General features: G+C 44.5%; 1 protein-coding gene across 7 annotated transcripts in view; it reads left to right on the top strand.

Moving 5' to 3' along the window:
* Window positions 1-15,190, top strand: part of LOC103184491 (PDZ and LIM domain protein 5) — a 142,325-nt gene extending 127,135 nt beyond the window's left edge. For all 7 annotated transcript variants that reach the window (XM_042336462.1, XM_042336486.1, XM_042336474.1 and 4 more), the window contains 5 exons: window positions 3,958-4,153; window positions 6,494-6,674; window positions 7,663-7,783; window positions 8,653-8,768; window positions 11,002-15,190. In XM_042336462.1, coding sequence (XP_042192396.1) covers window positions 3,958-4,153; window positions 6,494-6,674; window positions 7,663-7,783; window positions 8,653-8,768; window positions 11,002-11,091 — 704 coding nt within the window. In that variant the 3' untranslated portion in view covers window positions 11,092-15,190. The remainder of the gene's footprint in view (window positions 1-3,957; window positions 4,154-6,493; window positions 6,675-7,662; window positions 7,784-8,652; window positions 8,769-11,001) is intronic.
* Window positions 15,191-18,049: the final 2,859 nt, after the last annotated feature.

Raw genomic sequence — 18,049 nt, 5'->3', positions numbered from 1 at the left:
GCACAAGATTAAATTTTTTTTAAATCCTGAGGTAAATTGCAACGGAAACATTAGGAGGAGTCGGATCTCTTCAGGTCAAAACTTTGAGATTGCCGCATATCACTGACTTCCAAATTGCTGAATTAAGTGAATAACTGTTTGATACTTTTTAAAGGTTGTCAACTTGCACCGCCATTGAAGTTGCTCCTGTACGAAGTGCCTTGTGGGACGCGTATAGAACGAACGAAGAGAAATTGACTGGCAGGGTCAGGTTTTATCTGGGTTGTTTTAGCGGTTGCATCCCCCACATGCTTTGCTCCGATCTTGACGTACAGCACAGGAGCAGAAAGGATCATGTGGAATAAGTTACCGCACAGACCCTTTGACCGCCCCCTCCCCGCCTTGCCATTTTCAAGTGCCGCCTCAAGACCCTCCTCGTTGACTTCGGCCATCTTCCTTACCCCTTCACTCCCCGCCCTCCACCCCTCCTGATCCCAACCCCCAGCTCGGGTCCAAATCCTCGACTGTCCATTGCCAATGTAATTTGTTGTATCATCGCGGCCCTCTACAGACCAGCCCTGCGGGTTTGACATCGACTGCCTGTACGCAGTTCCCTGGAGATCACGGCAGGTTGAGGCCAGAGCAGAGTCAGGACTCTAGATTTGGAAGCCGGTGCTCACGTACAGCAGTTTTCTTTTTGGCGCTGGATCCCGAGCCTCGACTCAAACGAGGAAGAGATCCAAGCAAGGGCAGGCTCGGGCTATTTTGAACCCATTCTGAAGCACATTCGCAATGCGAGTGTTGCAGTGCTTTCCGTAACTGAAGGGTGAGACATTTCAATTTGGTTTGAATTCAAAGATTTATGACTTGTGCGTGTTGTGTGTCTGTGAGTGTAACCATGGGGAAAAAATAACGCTGAAGGATTTGGCTGGAGGATGAAGTTGGAAGATGGAGGCTAGAAGTGCAGTTGGTTAGTTAGCTCACGGCTCAGAGGAGATGCTGTTGTTGAACTCTCACTCGTGTTAACCCGCGCAGGAATGAATTTTTTTTTTAATCAACGCTGTCAGATTTGACAGCTCTGCGAATGATTCGCCGATAATTATCCTGAGGGCTTTTTTTTTTTCGTTTTGTTTTGCTTCTGCACGTCTCTTAAGTGTTTTATCCAAGAATCTGTCAGACGCGAGTCCTAGTGAATTTCACTGCTTTAATAAAAGTTCTGTTACCTTCTCTCCCCGTTTCGCTTTCGTCCTATCGTCTTTCATTGCAATAGTGCGTGCCGTGAAAGCCAGCACTGTCGATCGCGTTCCACATTCCAAGGGAGTTTCTCCAGGTGTCCTGGCCAGCAATCCCCCAGAGAAAATTAGTCATTCACCTCGTGACTGTTTGTGGGCATTGCTGTGCACAAATTAGCTGTTGCGTGTGCGCTACGAATAAGTCGCCGCACTTTACAGTAGATCCTGTGAAATGCTTTGACCTGAAAGGCGTCCCATCAAACCAAAATAAGTATTTTTATTTATTATCATTATTATTATTATTGAGGACAGGCCTGGTTTGACCTAACCCGCACAAACCTTGGCCGCGATCTTCCTCTGATCTCATAACCCGGCTGTTTTTAGGAGATTTTTCATCAAATACTCCAGCCCCCCCCACCCACCGCCACCCGTCCGCAGCAAAGATACCGAGCCTGGATACACCAGAGCAACAGCACTGACTGCTTTATTCAAGCAGCTGCCTATTTGATCTGCCTGCTTCACAGTGCTTCCCGAGTCTGTGTTGTTTAGTGAAAGCACTTGCACTTGAAGATGTTATATCACTGCGGTTCTTGGCTTGTTAATGCGGGGGCGGGGGGGGGAGGGGGGGAGGGAGGGAGGTGGGGAAATCATGCTTCCAGGCAGCTACTTGTACAAAATAATTTAGGGAGTTGCAGTGGGAGTGGAGCGAGGGAGAGGTAGCAACGATACTTCCCTTAACTTAATTGGTTTCTATAGCATTTTTATATTGGACGTTTTTTCTTTTCCATCTTGCAGGTGAGCCGAGGTGCAGCGAGCTATGCTCTCTGCTCCTCCGGTACTATATTCACAGGACCCAGCGCTGTAGCTGCAGAGCCAGTTAAAGATGTGTTTCGGAAGGCAGAAGCCTGAAATCTCTCCTGCGTTTTGCATTCGGACCATTGTCTTGCAGTTTCAGATCCAACGGGTTTTGGAGAATTCTTAAAATCGGTCAACTTCGAGGCCGGGTTTCTTTGCAGTTCTTAGAGAGCGCTGGCGAAAGGGGCTCGGAAACGAATGAGGAACTCGGGGCCTTATTATTATCATTATTACATTAGGAACCGTAAACAGGGAACCAAAGTCGCTTGTATTTTATATTTTCAAGCCTGTTTACTTAATAAGGCCGAAAGGTTGCATTAGTTCAACAGGCAGTGCTAGATAAACAATATCTGCTGGTTATGCTCATGTATAGCAATGTTACAACAATCATAATATCAAAGTCCACAAGTTCATAAGCAGCAGGAAAACATCTCTTGCTTTGGGTTTGTTCGAAGGTACAACCAGTAGCAGAATTAGTGGCTCTGTGGAGCCTAGGGGATAAGGCCAGTAGTATTCTCGTATTCATTGCAGTTCTTCTGTTCTCTTTTGCTTTTTTCCCCCCGATGTGGCCGGAAACTTGGAACAGTCGAGGTCAAGTGTCTTAAGTCGCAAAGCCTCGGCTAGAGAAGTTCTGCCAGCCCGCAGGAGCAGAAAGTAGTCTCGCGCTCTCACTGATTCGAGCTGAACACTCAGATGACCAATTCTGACGAAACAAAGTATAGCTTAGCTCGACCTCTTTTTTTCACTGCCCTCTTTCTTTTAAACGATCAGGATGGTCCGTGCGAATCTACATATCCTCATCCAACTGACGGTTGTTTTCAGGCTGGTTTTTAACAAGCTGGGCCCATCCCTGGGTACATTACCCATGAGCTGATTCTAACTAAAACAATGCATGGCCGTTATGTCAACAAGTAACAAGAGCTGGAGCTGTAATACACACGTCTAACTTCTGAACCCATTTACACTGTCATTTTCTCATAACAATTTACAACGTTATACCAACACCCCCTGTAAAATACGTCAGGCTTAGACATAAACTCTACAACTTAGCTGATTCGGATTAGGCTTCTTGTGTCCACAAATCTTTCCAATACGGACTAACGATTGCACGAGCAGTTCTGACTGAACTAAAAATAATACTTGAAGCAATAATATTTCTGATTCCCGACGGCTTGTTTATCCCTCTGCTTACCTCACTAAACCGTACATCAGCCTCCCGACGTGGCCATTTGACACGCAAATGCATTATTTGGAAGAAGTGCATCACAGCACGGCGTACAGCAATCCTACTTCATATGCAAGAGACTGGACGGAAAGGTGTGGGGTGGGGAGGGGGTTAAAAAAAATACCATCACTTTCACCTCTAAGGGTGATCCTAAAACAAACACAGCTGATGGTACGAAAGTCTCTGGATAAATTAAGTGTCGCGGAGGGGAAGAAGTTTATCAGACTTGATCCAGTCTCAAGTCGTCCTGGGTCTGCAGCACAATCTTCCCCCAATCTAGCTTTCCGCAGAGAGCTCAAGTGGGACTGGTGTCAGTAACAGAAAGATCACGTTGGTGACTCAGAAGGTTGAATTGTTGTGTATTGCTTGACAAATGTAGAGAGAGAGGCTCTACTTTGCGTCTGATGCTCAATCAACTGAAAATGAATTGAGATGGTCCTTTTTTGGGGGGATTTGGTTTCCATCGTTGATGAGGGACCCTGAACGTTCAATGTAGGATCATTTTTTTTTTATTCAGGCTTCCAGGTAAATCTTTGGAGATGCAGGCGATGTGATCTCGGCTTTCCTCAACTTGATTTTTGCTTAAACCCGTTTGTTCGGGGTATTTTTTTTCGTAACTAAATATATTAACTTTGGGGTTTTTTTTTTTGCCCTTCGTTTTTGCAGCAAACAATTTCCCTAAGACGGTGCCACCTGTTGCCCACGTGCCTCCTGCCAACCAGCCTGGCCAGGGACCCAGCCTGAAGACCCCCGCTGTCCCAGCAAGCAAACCGCAGGACGATGACTCACTGGTCCAGATGGCTGAGCACATTCCAGCTGGTCGCAGAACCCCGATGTGTGCCCACTGTAACATGATCATCAGGTGAGAGAATGAAGAACTCACACGCTGGTGGATCTTATTATCCGCGCTCCCATTAACCGCCATCGTGTGGAACGCTCTCCCTCAAACCCTCCGCCCTGACCCCTCTCTCCCCTTTATCAAATCCCGCCTGAAAAACTTGCTTTTCGACCGTACTTACGGTCAACCCCACACCCCCCCCAACTCCCCCACCGGCTCAGAGTCAGGCCCCGCCACCGTTAAGCGCTCTGAGACGCTACGCCGCGTGGAGGGCGCTATATATAAATGCAAGTCGTTGTTGTCGTAATGCGTCAAGCTATCTCAGCTGGTAGCACTCTTCACAAGGTTGGTTTGGATGAAGAAGGCCCTTCGGCCCATCCAATTTCCTCTCTCTCAAACGCCCCTCCACCCATCACGGCATCAGCTGCCTTTTAAATCAGTGTCCCGGCCGCTGCCACCTTTCCTGGCAAACTGTTCCCGTTGTTAAATACCCTTTAAGAAAAAACTTGCCGGTGTCTGTCCTGAAATGACACTTTGCAATTCCAAACCCATGGCCTCTTGTTCCATTGTCTCGGCGCATCCTATAGTAGTTTTGAGTCAGAAGGTGGGTTTGAGCCCCGCATGGAACAAGGCTGACACTTCATCGCAGCGCTGGGGGTTGTGCTGCATTGTTGGAGGTGTCATCCTTCACATGAGACACGAATCCCAGCACCCGTTCTGCCTGTTTAGGTGGGCGTTACAGATAGATCTCATGGCATTACTCGACACAGAACTGGGAGTTTGAAACACTACTTTAAACACTGTAGAAAAGAAATTCACGAGGCGAACCTGAGAAACCCTACAAAACCCTTGAAAAGAACAGCGAATCGTGGTCCTCTTGCTTTTTTCACAAACGATTTTTGAGTCCGCTCCATTAATAACAACGCAATTTACCGAACAACGGAATCGTTGCTATCGATTTGAGCGATGGCACAACGGGCCGTGGGATGATCAAAGCCTAGTCTTCTCCGTAGACGAATAAATATAATATGCCGCCCATGACTGAAAGTGGAGCAGGCAGATCCAATGAGGCGGTTTCAGCATAATTACAGTTCATGCCCTTTCTGCTGCCATTCATCTGAGTCAGCGGAGAAGGATCGAATAGCACTTCAGTTTACACCTGTTCTAATTCCAAGGCAGACTGCCTACGTCTACTAGCTTGTGTGAGCATCCACGCTAATTCATATGTTCACAAATATATTATTGCAGAAAGGGGGATTGCAGGAGTGTGCACCTTGTCGTCTTCTGGCATTTATTAAATTCCTGCTCACTCAGCTACTCTGTCCCTCCGTCAACAACGTCTGTGTGCTCTTGTTACTGAGAGCCTTCTCCGAATGGAATTGCAGCGGACATAGAGGAGTGGAAAGTTGATCCGACCTGGCACAGACCGGGTTTTCTCTGTAGTATCAATATTCCGCTAATGAATCCGCTAAATTGCTCTACTGGCACAATGTGAGGAGCAGTTTGTCCTACACGAGGACTTGCTTTGTTGGCTCTGTGATGACCTGAAAGGCCATTGATGTTAATAGATGCCTACACAGAGGGTTGCAGGTGTATCAGGTTAGGTCAGGGTTTCCATGTTAGTGTGAATAAGGAAGGACAAGGTATCCAGCTACATAGCCGCGCCTGAGGCTTTTCCTGCTATCTAGAGAATTCGACTCAGTCCTGTTGCACCTTAAGCAGATGATGGCTCCTGCACAGATTTTTCCGCTGCGCTCTCCATTTCGACACGATCCTTGTTCGATACAGTGCCCCACTTTTCTCATCCGTTGCCGCTAGCCTCTTTACAGTCTCTGAACTTATTTACACACTGATCAGACTTATCTTCTGACATCTTCGTGTTTAAGCAGAATTTCAGTTTCAGGCTCCCAATAGGATTCTGTTCTTGTAAACTGTGTTTTTATTGATAGAGCCAATTTAAACATCATTTATATAAAAAAAAACAAGGGCATCGTGATTCGCTGTTCTTTCCAGGCACCCTATGGGTGCAACACATCGCTGGTGGTTCATTGATATTTCCTGATAAAACATTGGCTGACGTTCGGAAGACTTCTCAACGAACCCGTTTGCTCAAGTGAAATTGAAACTGAAGGAGCGAGATCCTGCAAATAAAGACACCCGTTCCTCAAAATTTTCCCAAAAGCATCCGATATATTCTTTTACCTAATCCTTCTGTCTTTAAGATTGTTTCCTCCTCTTGCTCAAAACAAAGTCTACCATCCTTTATTTCTTTTTGTTTCCGAAGAGCTCCCGCACTTGGTGGAACATTTTCACTTTTAAGGTCTCGGCGAAGTCAATTTTGGTTTTGTATTTCCATTTCGACAGAGGTCCATTTCTTGTGGCCATGGGGCGATCCTGGCATCCAGAGGAGTTTACGTGTGCCTACTGTAGCCATACTCTTGCTGAGACTGGCTTTGTGGAAGAGAAGGGCTCTGTGTACTGTGAGAAATGCTACGGGCAGTTCTTTGCCCCCGAATGTGCCCGTTGCCAAAGGAAGGTCTTAGGGGTAAGTAACCAGGTCATCCCTGGAATATAACAATAATGAGCTTTACATTTGATCCAGCGACTTATCACCTCGAAACGTCTGCGCTCTCCACAGTTTTTACTGTAAAGTGCGGTGTAAAGCTTCAGTGTAAAGTCTGACCCTCTGCCGGGAGCTCTGTGACACTCCCCCGTGTGAAGGGCGCTATAGCAAATGCAAGGAATGTAAAATTTGAGGAATTGCTTCATCGGAGAATATCGGACACTTTTATAAGCGTCAAGTGGCTGCCGTGATTCACGCAATCAGATTGACTTACCCACTTTATAGGGAAGAGAACTTGAAGACTGTTTACCCTTGCGGTGGTTAACTGAGTTTGGGGCCAAATGAGGTCTGAAAGACGCTGTAAAGAAAGGGATTGAGGAGAGAGAGAGAGAGAGAGAGAGAGAGAAAAAAAAAGTAGCGTTAATGTAAAGGCTTAACAGTTTAAGTAGGCCGACGAATAAATCATTTGTTACCTAAAAAGCGCAGATTTCTTTTGTGGAACAAACTCATCTGTTTTGGGTAATGTTTCAATCGCAGAAACTTTTCAAGAAATCCGTGTGTTTTTTTTTGAGGAAGCGCAGTCTGATGGTTACACATTTATAATTCCAGATCGATTTGAAGTTTTCAAGGCAGAGGTCAATGGATTTTTGTTAGTATCAAGGGGATATGAGGCAAAGGAATGTAATTCGGGGTTGAGGTACAGGTCAGCCCTGATCTGATAGAATGGCAGAACGGGGTCGAGGGACTGAATGGCCTTTTCCTGTTCCATGTTCCTCAAACCTATCTTCTCTCTCTTTATCTCTCTTTCATGCTCATTCTTTGCTGCTGTTATTCTTGTTCCTGTCCTCTGAACTATGGCAATCTTTTAGATAAGAAGCTGACTGTCGTTTTTTTTTCCCTTCTCGTGACGCGAATGGCCTAAGTATAATCAGTTGTGTTTTTTTTTTCCCCCCCCCCCTCCCCCGCATAGGAAATTATCAATGCCCTGAAGCAGACCTGGCACGTCAGTTGCTTTGTGTGTGTGGCTTGTTCTCAACCCATCCGCAACAATGTCTTCCACATGGAGGATGGAGAACCTTACTGCGAGAGAGGTGATGCCCCCTCTTTTGCGGCTTGCTTTGCTGCAGAAAATCTGTTGCGGAGCGCCCACACCAAATGCACCCACACTACACACAAGCACAAACACACACACACACCAACCTTTGCTACAATGGAGTGCGATCGTCGGTCGGCGCTTCCGTACCGTGCTGTCACCGATCACGCGAACGATGGCGTCAGCGCGTGCGCACACACACGCACGCGTGCGCGAGCGCAGGTGGCCGGCCGTTTCCTACAGGATAAAGATCGTGGGTGATCTTTCATGGTTCGTGCCAGTCGGATTGCCTCTCCTCACCGCGTACAAAGGCACAAGCTTTTCAAGGCACTCCCTAACCCCCCCCGCGCGACGTGGAGGCCACAGGGCGTTGCAGGAAGCCGGCCGAGGGCCGACAGGGAACCCCCCGCTCACAGGCAGCGTCAAAGCGTGGCGGCGCAGCAGATTGACATTCCCTCAGAACCAATGCATCAACACAGCGCACGCATGATATACAGCTGATGTACAGTGTTCGTCATTTACTCATAATCCTTTCCAGCAAGTGTGCGCGTGTGTGCGTGCGTCTGTGCGCGCGTGCGCGTGTGTGTGTGCGCGTGTGTGTGTGTGTGTGCACGCGTGTGTGTTTTAACAATAAGTGGAGAAGATTAGTTTGAAAGTCAAGGAGGCGACTTCGTCAGTAGTTGTATTCGCTGAACTATTACTGAGACAATAGTTTGCACGAACGGCTACGATCTCAACATTTGGCTCCACGCGTGTGTCTGCCGTCACGTGCTGACACTTGTTAAAAGACCTGAAGCTTTATAGCGCGCATCGGCAATGGAACTGATCCTTTTCTTTTTGTTTCCCCCCCCCATCCCCCCCCTACAGATTATTATAATTTATTTGGCACCAGTTGCCACGGCTGTGACTTCCCTATTGAAGCCGGAGATAAATTCCTTCAAGCCTTGGGATACACTTGGCACGACACCTGCTTTGTCTGCGCTGTGAGTAAAACGTCACTGCTGACTTTGTGCGGGAGATGAGCTTGCAAACACTGATGTGCTGTGCCCTGCGAAAAAAAACCTGTGGTCTGACTGTTCCTGAGATTGTTGCAGGGAGAGGCCCTATATCTGTCTTAACTCCTTCTGGCACAGGCACTGCTCAACCTGTACCCAGAGCTTGGCCTCGATCGCTTGGTAATTGAACCTGAGTTCAATTCCAGGCAGAGGGCGAAACCTTGGGCAAGTTTCCTTACTCCACACAGAGCCTAATAATAATCCCTCCAAAACCAAAAACAATAATAAATTGGTCATCTTCAATCTACGACTGTTTGTGGGACATTGCTGTGCGCAATTGGCTGCCGCGTTCGCCCACAAATATACAGTCAATTCACTTTACAGTGTGTTCTGTGAAGCGCTTTGGGACGTCCTCCCGACGTGAAAAGCGCTATATCAAATGCAAGGATTATTATTATTATTATTATAATACTGCAGCAGACCTCAGAGAGTTGACACCGGTTACTTCCGAGGCCTCAGACACACAGTCCCCGCATTGAAATGAATGCATTTGCTCGGACTTGTAATTCCTCTGCGCTTACGTTTTTTTTCCAAAAGATGGTTCATTTCGAAGGCCCGGGATGAGTGGGTTGATTGTAGTGGGATGTGAGTAGCCTGTGTACGTACGGTAAGCAATACAATCTTGCAGTGCAATTTTCACAGATAAATTCAGAGGTTAGATCCTTCCTTCACTTTGAACGGTGCCCGAATGGCTTAACCCCATTCCCCTCCCTTCTCTTTCCCCCCCGTCCCTGGCGACACACATTGGGTTATTATCGTGAGTTCATTTGAATCGCAAGTCGTAGATTATTATCACAAGCACATCGGAATGTCCCCTTGACACGTAAGACGCTGTATAAATGTAAGATTGCGTTGGTTGTTGTGGTGAGTCCGAATTTTATTGTTAACTGTTTGTTTCTGCTTCGCTTCAGCCTTTCAAAGTTTCCTCTCAAACTGCTACATTAATTAGGAGGATTTGTTTAACATTTTGGATAAAGCTTGGATCGGATAATATTTAGTTCACTTTTTATCAGAACTGTGCATTTTATTTCACATGTTTAACATGATTAAATTGCATTTCCTTTTTTTTTAAAAAGGATAATAATAATAATAATAATAATAATAAAAAGAGAACAGACACATACAGTGGCCGTGAGTTGAATTTTGATGCATGGGCTAAGGTGGTGTAATGGCTGGTTGTCCAGATACTGTTCAAAGACCCTGATGCTTCCAAGAAAAGGGAGTTTCTCCTGGTATCCTGGGTACCAATTCCCCAGATAAAACGAGTCATTCACTGCATGGCTGTTGGTAGGACATTGCAGCTTGCATTTATATAGCACTCTTCATGGGTAGCAGCATTTCGGAGCGCTTAATTCTCTATCTTATGCTATTTTCTTACAATCGAGTGTTACGTACTGTAATACTGTTCGCCCAATTTTTCTCCCTTGAATTTCACGTCTTCCATCCCATCATCATTGTGGAGTCCTGTAGCTCAGGGGTTAGAGAACTTGCCTCGCAAAGCCAAAGACCTGGGTTTGATTCCCAGCAGAGCAAAACCTTGGGCAAGTTTCCTTACTCCACGCGCCTGAAAATAAATCCCTCAAGAAAAAAAAACAATAATAAAGTGGTCACTTCGATCCACGACTGTTTGTGGGACATTGCTGTGCACAATTGGCTGCCGCATTTCGCCCACAAATATACAGTCAATTCACTTTACAGTCTATTCTGTGAAGCGCTTTGAGACGTCTCGAAGACAAGAAAAGCGCTTTATCAAATGCCAGGATTATTATTATCATCAAATATACTGTTTTGCTACAGTTGTATTGTTCAAACGGTAAATCAAACAAATGCGAAAATACACTTAATACTTTATTAATACAATAATAATCGTCCTTGCATTTGATATAGCACCCAATCATGTCATAGAAACATCTCAAAGCGCTTCACATTATATAAAGGTTTCTGAGAGGTGAAAGTACTAAAATATTATGTAAGGTATGTTAGCCGAAGTGTCGTTCTTCGTTTTTTTGCACCTACACCATTCTTATCACCAGGTTTGTCCTCGGGAACCATTAGTAATTTACCATTGTGATCTGACTGGGTCGTTTAAACTGTACGCTGTAAATAGATGCACTGTTAAATGGGGATTTCATGACCTTTAATGAGTGTGCTCTTCTTCCAGGTATGTTGTGTTAACTTGGAGGGTCAAACCTTCTTCTCAAAGAAAGAAAAACTACTGTGCAAGAAGCATGCTCATGCAGTGAACATCTAAACATGTCGATGAGGACCAAGAGTGAAGAGAAAAGAACGGGGAAAGCGTGGAAAAGAAAATTGATGCTTTGATTTTTTGTTTTGCAAATGATGTTTAGGCCATAGCGAAATTCATTGGGATTCGAGGGGCAAATGAATTAGTGTGAGATATATATTTTTGCTCCATTCAGATCATTATAAGTGGATACTAGAGGTTAGTGAATATTGTAAGATTAGTACGTTGGATTCATTTGAATACCCATCTTGAATTATCTATTGATGTGTTGAGAAACATTTGTTTAAACTGAGATCTCTTCACCAATATGACCCAAGTTTTATTAAAAAAAAATTCTGCAAATAATCCTAACCTTCCAAAAAAAAACAAGGAATTCTGTTAGATGTTCAGATAGTGTGATTGTACTAAATTATTGACGACAACATTCACTTTTCAATATGAATCTGATCTGTATAAAATGGTGTTGAATGTATACTTTATAACCTAACCTTTAGATAGTGGATTCGGAAACGGATCAGTTATTTTTGCTTCTTTGAATATTTTTCCTGAATCTAAGCATGTTAAAGGGTCATGCAGTTGTCTAGAGAAGTGTGGGCCAGTGGGAGAATTATGGGAGAATAAATCTGATATAATTTTACAGTGGTTAGTGAAAGGAATAGTGTTTTTTTATATTAATGCTGGCAGATTCCTGTTATGGGACCATTAGTCAACAGATTTTTGAAAGAACTTGCATAACTATGAGAAATTTAGGTGACTGCAATGTTAAATGGATTCCTACATTGGTCCAGAAAACAGCAAGTTGCGTATTAATGATTATAAAGTGTTAGGTCGGTGAGGAAACAATGAAAACCCGACATTGTTGAATAACTTAGAAGAGCTGTTCATCTTTACTCTGTCATGGTTATTTCTAGGGCTGCTGGGTTGTATTAAAAGTTAATTTAGAGAAACCTTTAAGCATATCTCTGCTGAGGTGTGTGGGTGTGCGTCGGTGTGTGTGTGTGTGTGTGAATAAAAACTCATTAGGATTTGTTGAAATAGGCAATTTTGCAATAGTAGTGGTGGGAATCACAGTCACCAGAACGGAGAACCTTGTTGGGTTGGAAGGCTGCTTTTACTTGGGGCTTTTGTTGTGCATTTTTGCGGTGGAGAAGAAGCACAGATTAGAGTGGTACAGTTTCATACAGTGAAAGCCATCCCTGCATCCATTACGAAATCTTGATCCATGAGGTTACGGGAAGTGTAGATGCCGAATCAGACAGGATTGTGTCAGTGTCAGTGCATCCCTGCAGAATTCAGGAGCAGCCTTCAATCCGACCTTTATTAATATTATATAATTTCAAAGTCCCAATTCAGTGAGATGGTATGGTACATAAATGGGAGATCGGGCTGATTGGCTTTCCCCCCACCAAGAACTTTGTTCACTTTTTTCTATCCACTTTGAATCCAGTAACCCGATGGGGTGAAGGGTCAGTGATGGGGTTTGGGAGGAACAATTCACTATTCTTTATTTGGTCGGATTGCAACTCGGTTGTAAAGGTCCTAAATATAGCCAGAAAATTGCGGAAGGCACGTAGCTGTATCGCAAAACTGATGCTAAAACCGACGTTAAGTGATGCGTGGAAGTGTGATAGTCAACCCGGTATGTAATTTTGTGTACACGTACTAGGGATTTTCAGGTATTTTCCTTATGCTTATCCGTGAACCGTTGCCTTGGATGTTGGCTCGGCAGATCTGTAAAGGGTAATCGTGTGGTTTAACTGAACTTGTTTAATTCTAACTCATCCGCCACCCACTAAATGTTTAAATTCTACATTCAAAGCTCAACAGCTGCGTGAGTAGGAGTGGCTGTGTCTGAACGGAATGGAATGGAATTTACACAGTTTCCAATAGTGACTGAAAGGTTGGCCGTTTTTGACTTGTTTGTGCAACGGGCGATAGTTTGGGGGAGGAGATGGATGGGATGTCCGTGAGTTTGTGAAATATTCAGGGTACATTTGGTCTGCTAATTAATCAGCCATCTTAATGTCGAATTAGCATATGGATAAGATTAGGTGGAAAAAGTAGCTGCTCCCAGTGGGAATTCGTTAATAGCAACTCCGAACCGTTAAAGCAGGCACTAACTTAACGGCTCACAGAACTGCCCTGTCGTCTAGTCCCAAGTGCTTTGGAGTGAGGATCGGCTCGCACTCAGCCTCGCCAACCTGCCACCAACCCACAGAATTCCCCGTCAGGGACTCTTGACTTATTGGCTGCCGTGTTCGCCCACAACTATACAGTCAATTCACTTGACAGTATATTCTGTGAAGCGCTTTGGGACGTCTAGAAGACGTGAAAAGCGCTACATCAAATGCAAGGATTATTATTAAGTGAAGGAAAAGGGAGCAACAACATTGGGCTTGAATTGGGGGGGGTCAAAGGGTAAGTCAAGCAGCAAACTTACATCTGAATATCCTGTGAACATCCCACAAAGCACATAACAGAGGTAATAGAAATGTGTAATCAAATGACACCGATTGTGGTGTTGACTGTAATATCTCGGCTTAGTTCATAAAAAGCAAAGACAGAGGGCGTGATTTAAAATAAATTGCACGAGAGTAAGACACCATAGAGCGGAGTTTTAAAACAACCTAACTCTGTTACCTTTAGCGTGCCAGCCAAGCCCTGCGATAAAAAGATTCTGGGTTGGTTTTGAAACAAACACTTTATTGGGGGTGTCCTTTTTTCTATTGCAGACAGCGGGGGCAGGAAGGACGAGGGTGCGGGTGGGGGTTGGGTTGATGGATTTGTTTTTTCTGGGTTTGTGGGATCCTGCGTGTTTGTGGTTTTCCTGCCATTTACAACGCACAAAACCCGTCATGACTCAACCACCTGCTTAGACTTGATCATGATTCCCGAGGTTCTCACTGTGGCACAGAACCACTTTCGTGCCTAAAACTTGTTGCACGTCAGGTGTGCTGAACTACTACTAAAGGGAGACTGTTTGGGTAAGTGCACACAGAGGAGTAAAATGTGCCTGTGTGTGTGTGTGTGTGTGTGTGTGTGGGGGGGTGGGGGGATTCAATGCTGCACCACCTTACCATGTCGTAAAGCGGTAGATACCAATCATATGAAAGTACCCAATTCAGCAGATGCATTTTTACGGTTATTAAGCTTTTTCTTGGGGCGGGGGAGTGAGTGTCATTGCTATTCAATAATTCCATTATTTAGAGCAAATTTTGTGCCAGGGAGAAATCAATGCAGATTCTTCAGAGTATAATCAGCGTAATGTAGACTACTAGTTATTAAAAAAAAGACCACTTTTTAAGGAAAGAAGAAATATCCTTCTCTCAACCTACCTAAAGTGAAGAAAAACCCAAAGTTGAGGCAAAAGGGAGTCAGTTTAATCCAGTGGTGCATTTGTAGAGTTTATGTTGTAAAACTGTCCATTGATTTCTCTCTCCCCACTGGATCGTGGCAACAGGAATTTTGTACTCGTTGTCTTTCAAGTGCCTTCAACCGGTAACCAAAGCTTGATCACGTAAATGAACACACTCAATGTCCAGATACAGTACTGGTTTAGAAAAGGTTGTTATTAGACCTGCCGTTCAGGTTTGTCCAGGCTACTTTTGATACGTTTGGAAGAAAAACCGTTTGTAATAAAATCGAAGCCTATTTAACATAATGGTATAGAAGCGGTTTTGCATGTACTGTTTATAACTCAGAATAACATGCCACTGTTTTGTCAGCCTTGGCTAAGGCAACAGAGGTATATTTCTCAAAACCGAATGAAGTTTCTATACCTTCCACCTCACCTTTTTCTTTACACAAATGTATTTTAAGAAGGCCTTGGTGTGTTAAGTCCAACAACATGTTTTCACCAAAGCAATGTAAGCAAATCTTTCTGGAGCACTCGAATATTTGCTCGCGAGTTACGCTTTTTGTTTATTCACGGCTCTTTTAGGAATGTGTGTCCGAGGGTTGTATTTTCACTTGAATTGCTTGGTTAACAGATATGCTTCCATTCAATCAATTAGCTTGGCTATAAAAAGAAACTTAATTGTCACCTGGGTGTTTTCTTGTGCACGTTATTATGTTTTCATTAAACTCCGTATTTACTCTCTCAAAACAGTTGTTATATTTTCGAGCTTTTTCTGGTTTTGCTTTGTTTGATCTGACTATCTATCGTGTGTGTCTGTGGGAGTGAGCAGCGCAGATTGGCGCGGAGGGAGTACTGTTGCTGTGCGCATGTGCCTATTCGCTGTGTGTGTGGGTGGGATGGGGGGGGGGGGGGGGGGGGGGGAAGGGGATGATGGTGGCAAACCAACTTCCTTCGATGTAACCTTGGGAAACCTAATCCGATGTCATCGACTTCTGGAATTCCATCCCCCAGTCACTCCGCTTCGCCCCCTCCATAGCCTTCTTCAAGTCCCGCCTCAAACCCTCCTCTTCGATCATGCCATCAGCCACTCCCCTTCCCCTCCCCTCCCTTCTCCCCCCCCTGACCCCAGCTCGGGTCTGAAATGCCATACACTGTCCACTGGGACGTCCTCCCGACGCGAAAGGCGCTATGCACATGTAATCTTGTTGTTGTTGTTTAGACTCAATTCCCCAAGATGCGCTACAGCACAGTGTCATGTTAGTGTCCAAAATATATTGCAGATGGAATCCTTCAATATCTAACCAGTTAAAACCACATTGTTTGCCATTGATATCATTGTCTGACAAGCTTTCCCGTTGCTTGTCCAGCTAGGACCACCCTACCCATTGGGGCTTCAGCCAGCAGGGTCAACTGGAGCTGAGTGGGAGGATTCCCAACCCCCTGCTTGACTGACGTGTTCCATCGGCTAATCAGAGGTGAGGACATCCCGACAAGTTTTATTCAGCTCCTCCAAAGAATATATTTTGACTCTCTGCCTAGAGGTAAATGTGTAACATTTCGTGGAATTATGGCACAGAAAGAGGCCGTTCGGCCCAACTGGTCCTTGCTGGTGTTTCTACTCCACACGAGCCCCACAGGCCTCTCCTTATACCCCTAGTTCCCTCAGTGAAGTTATAAACTAATTATTGACTGGTTTCAGGTCTGAACTTTCCCGCAGTGTTGACACAGTGGTTTTGCACAAAACCTTTGGATAGTCACCTTGGACTCTGGCCCAACTGACGCTGATGCAAATCACGGTTATTTGATCGAAACATACCATCCTGGCTTAGCTTAGTCAGTTGGACGGCATTTCCCTGACTATATCTCTGAACTGATTTTAAAATTCTGTTGATGAGTTATTTCACAGTGTTGTTTTTATCGAAAGAGTCTCTGGAGCAAACCATCTTGCCGAAGCTCGTGGGAGCGTTCGGACCCGAAACTACTGAAATCAATTATTAGCTGAAATTCTGCCTTTTCGTGGATTCGATGCTGGAGAGAACTGGTCACCATTAAACGTCTTGTCTTGGAAATTATTTTCCTATTACGTGTACAACTTGTATTTATATAACGCCCTCCATTCGGGGTAGGGTCTTGGAGTGCCGCACAGTGATGAGGTTGGATGACAAGCAAGGAGAAAAGGGAGGGGACGTGACCATAGATTGCGATTGAAGAGAAAGGTCTTTGTCAGGGAAGGGGTGGAGGCCTGTGTTAGCTAAGCGAAAAGGGCGGACAGAGGTACAAGCTGGTCGGAGACTTAGGGAGGTGCTAGGGCACAAAGGGATTTGTATGTGAGGGAGAGGATGTTGAAATCAATCCTGCAATGTACTGTACTGGCAAATAAACTGGGGACCAGAAGGGACAAAAAAAAGCCTCTGGCATTACTGATGAATAAATCTGTTCCCCGTTTCCATTTAAAGTTCCTCGCAATAAATAGGAACACGGTTGTTAGTTGATTGGTGGATCGCTTTTCCGGGGGTAATACTCCCTTCAAAGAAGTAGATCGAAATATATTGATATTAAGAAAAAGTGTTCACTCAATCCATGACTGTTTGTGAGACGCTGCTGGGCACAGTTGGCTGCCGTGTTTTGCCCACAAAACATACAGTCAATATACTTTACAATATATTCAGTGAAGCGCTTTGAGACGTCTCGAAGACGTGATATCAAATGCAAGGATTATTATTATAAGATGGCATTTCTACAGTTCATCTGCAGATGTGCTTTGCTGCAAAGTCTTTTTGGAGCTAATGACTGTGTCACAGTGCGATAAAGCTGACATTGATATGAATGTGCAAACAGGGATGTGTACGATCGAGTTTCATTGAATCCAATTTTTAAAAGTACAATTGCTGTGCGGTGTTTGAATACACTCACCCGTTAACCTTGCCCGTATATGAATGAAGGAGGGAGTGGGAAAGAGGATGGGGAGAGCTGGAAATGATCTTAAAGACCTTTCAAAGCTATTATCTTCGTAAGTAATTTTCAAGGTATTTACTTAATTTGATTCTGTATTTAATTTCAGTGCTCAGGGTTATTGTTGGCGCTGAAAATGTTATCCTGCTATGTCCTGTGATCTTAATATTTGTCATGTTTATACCCTCAAGCATTCAGCTTCAATGCACACCAGTTAACTATATTGAAGTCACAAGGCATTTAATAGTCATCACCAGCTACCATACCGGCCTTACATCAAAGGGACATTAAAGCAATTTACATATTTTACCCGGTAATGAAAATTGCACAGCAGTGCTGGGGAAAACAGTCATCATTGCAACAATTTACCCTGACTGTGAGCTGAAATAAGACTGATGGATGGGATGTCAGATCTTCATCGTCATTAATATCATAGATCACGCAAAACTAACCGACAGTGCGTCCAACTCTGTTATATAAAGGCTCTTAGAAAAATATTGTTAACTCACGAGCTATGCGGTGTAGAGGGTTGCACATTTCAAATCATAATCATAATCCATGAATTTATTATAGTGGCTTATGACACTGAAATGTCTCCACAGAGGTTTCTGTAAATGGCAGTGACTGTGTGTTTGTAGGCATTGCATACAGCAG

This window comes from Callorhinchus milii, unplaced genomic scaffold (assembly GCF_018977255.1).
Source record: "Callorhinchus milii isolate IMCB2004 unplaced genomic scaffold, IMCB_Cmil_1.0 Scaffold1, whole genome shotgun sequence".
Classification (NCBI taxonomy): Eukaryota; Metazoa; Chordata; class Chondrichthyes; order Chimaeriformes; family Callorhinchidae; genus Callorhinchus; species Callorhinchus milii.
Note: the sequence above shows the minus strand (reverse complement) of the source record. Positions and strands in the feature narration are given on the sequence as shown.